We start from the raw sequence: 2,072 nt of genomic DNA, 5'->3' as shown, positions 1-2,072 counted from the left end.
TCCGAGAAGAACATTCTTGACGAGGCTAGGACTGCATTGGAAACCAAGGTTGACTCTCTCACACAAATGAATGAAGGTTTAATGATCCAGGTTGAAAGTCTTGAGCGTGATGTTGTCGATCGTGACAAGCTTGTATCGTCACTGTAGTCAGATGTGGACGCTACTCGGCGAGACTTGGATTGGTTGTTGCATATCGGCGTTGTTCGTATTGTTGATAAACTGATAGAGCACCTTGACTTTACCAATGACATCAGTCTTATCTGCCATGCTGCGTACATGGCTGGGGTTGAGTCTGTTCAGAAGACTTCTGTTGGTCCCGTGGTTAGTATAAATGATGCTCTTTTCTCCTTCACTAGTATGGATCATGCAAGTCTGTTAGGTTTGGGGGAGGTGGGTATTGAAGGTTTGTGGGAGTTATGCTCATTTGGTGGTTCAGAGGGTACGCCCGAGAGTATTGTGGGTCATGAGATGGTGTTGGTGACGGGTGTTGACATGGAAAATGATGGTAAGGATCATGGGTCTGGTGGTGGTGGTGAGCGTGATTTTGGGGCGAGTGTTGGTGATGACATCGTTAGTGAAGTAGTTGTGGATGATGGAGAAGGCGATGGTGGGGTGGTTGGGGAAAATGCTGGAAAGAGTGTTGGGGAGGAGTCTGTGGCAGGTGAGAAGGATGTTCGTGGGGATTGTCTGGAGTCGTAAGGTTTCTCTCTTTCTGTTAGTTTAGTATGTGATGTTTTTCCGTGTAATGTTTGAACTTCTAAAATAGTATTTCACTTTCCTGGATGTATATTTGGCCTGTTTTAGGCATTTTCTATTGTCTCCCTGTTTTGTTTTGTGTTTCGCTTGCTCGTTTACTGCGCATTATTCAGGATATACAACGCCTTGATGCGCTGGGCACTTTGCTTTTCCCTTGCTACCATTGACACACTAAGTGTCCATATTGGACGCACTTAGCATCCATGATTGGATTTCGCATGTGATCATTCAATCATTAGACTAATACGCTAAGTATATAAAAATCAGCAATTGCATTATCATTTCATTAACCGTGTGTTTTTTGAATACACTAAGTGTTGAACTCATGACGCTTAGCATGGTATTTTTAAATACATCAACTATTGGACTCATGTCTCTTAGCATGGAATTATATATACACTAAGTATTGAACTCATGTCTCTTAGCATGGAATTTTAAATACACTAAGTATCAGGTTCATGTCTCTTAGCATGGAATTTTAAATAGACTAAGTATTGAACTCATGTCTCTTAGCATGAACAAATATACTCTAAGTATTCGGGGTGCGATACACTCAATGAGATGTCAACCAACTGGGGTTGCCTCCCTTTCCTTCCTTTCCTTGCCTTAGAAGAAATATTTCTTTAAGTTCCTAGCATTCCACGTTCTTGGAATGGGCCTTCCTTCCATTGTCTCTAACACGTATGCATCGTTCCTATTTGCCTCCGTGACTCTGTATGGGCCTTCCCATGTTGGGCCCAACTTTCCTTGAGGTTGGGCTTGGCTTGCCTCGTTTCTCCTCAAAACATATTTGCCGACTTTGAAGGCCTTCTCCTTTACCCTTTGGTTGTAATATCTTTTTGTTTCATGTTTATACGCGGCTTGGCGTACACCTGATTCTTCACGCTTCTCCTCTAGGATATCTAGGTTTATCCTCAGGTCTTTTATGTTGCTTTCCTCATGCTTGTTGGCCACCCTCAGTGTGTTCACTGCCACCTCCATGGGAAGCATGGCTTCGGTTCCATACGTCAAGCTGAAAGGGGTTTCCTTTGTTCTTTTCCGTGGTGTAGTTCTGTATGACCATAGCACCATTGGTATCTCTTCAGCCTAATTCCCCTTTGCTTTGCCCGACCTCTTCTTAATCCCATTGACAATGGTTCTGTTGGACACCTCCGTTTGGCCGTTCACTTGAGGGTGTGCCACCGATGTGAAGCGTTGGCTTATCCCTTTGGCGGTGCATCATTCTCTGAACGGGTTCTCCGCAAACTGCAAGCCATTGTCGCTGATGAGAACCTTAGGTGTTCCGAATCTTATCATGGTGTTTTTCCATACGAATT

The 2,072-nt window shown here is 43.8% G+C and overlaps 1 protein-coding gene across 1 annotated transcript; it reads right to left on the bottom strand.

The window, feature by feature from the left end:
• Window positions 1–1,362: 1,362 nt before the first annotated feature.
• LOC145068265 (uncharacterized) lies at window positions 1,363–1,827 on the bottom strand. Its single transcript, XM_079015222.1, has one exon. The coding sequence runs from the start codon at window positions 1,825–1,827 to the stop codon at window positions 1,363–1,365; it is 465 nt and encodes a 154-aa protein (XP_078871348.1).
• Window positions 1,828–2,072: the final 245 nt, after the last annotated feature.

The sequence above is a fragment of the Lactuca serriola genome, chromosome 8 (genome assembly GCF_051521515.1).
Source record: "Lactuca serriola cultivar US96UC23 chromosome 8, Lser_US96UC23_V15, whole genome shotgun sequence".
NCBI classification, from domain to species: Eukaryota; Viridiplantae; Streptophyta; class Magnoliopsida; order Asterales; family Asteraceae; genus Lactuca; species Lactuca serriola.
Note: the sequence above shows the minus strand (reverse complement) of the source record. Positions and strands in the feature narration are given on the sequence as shown.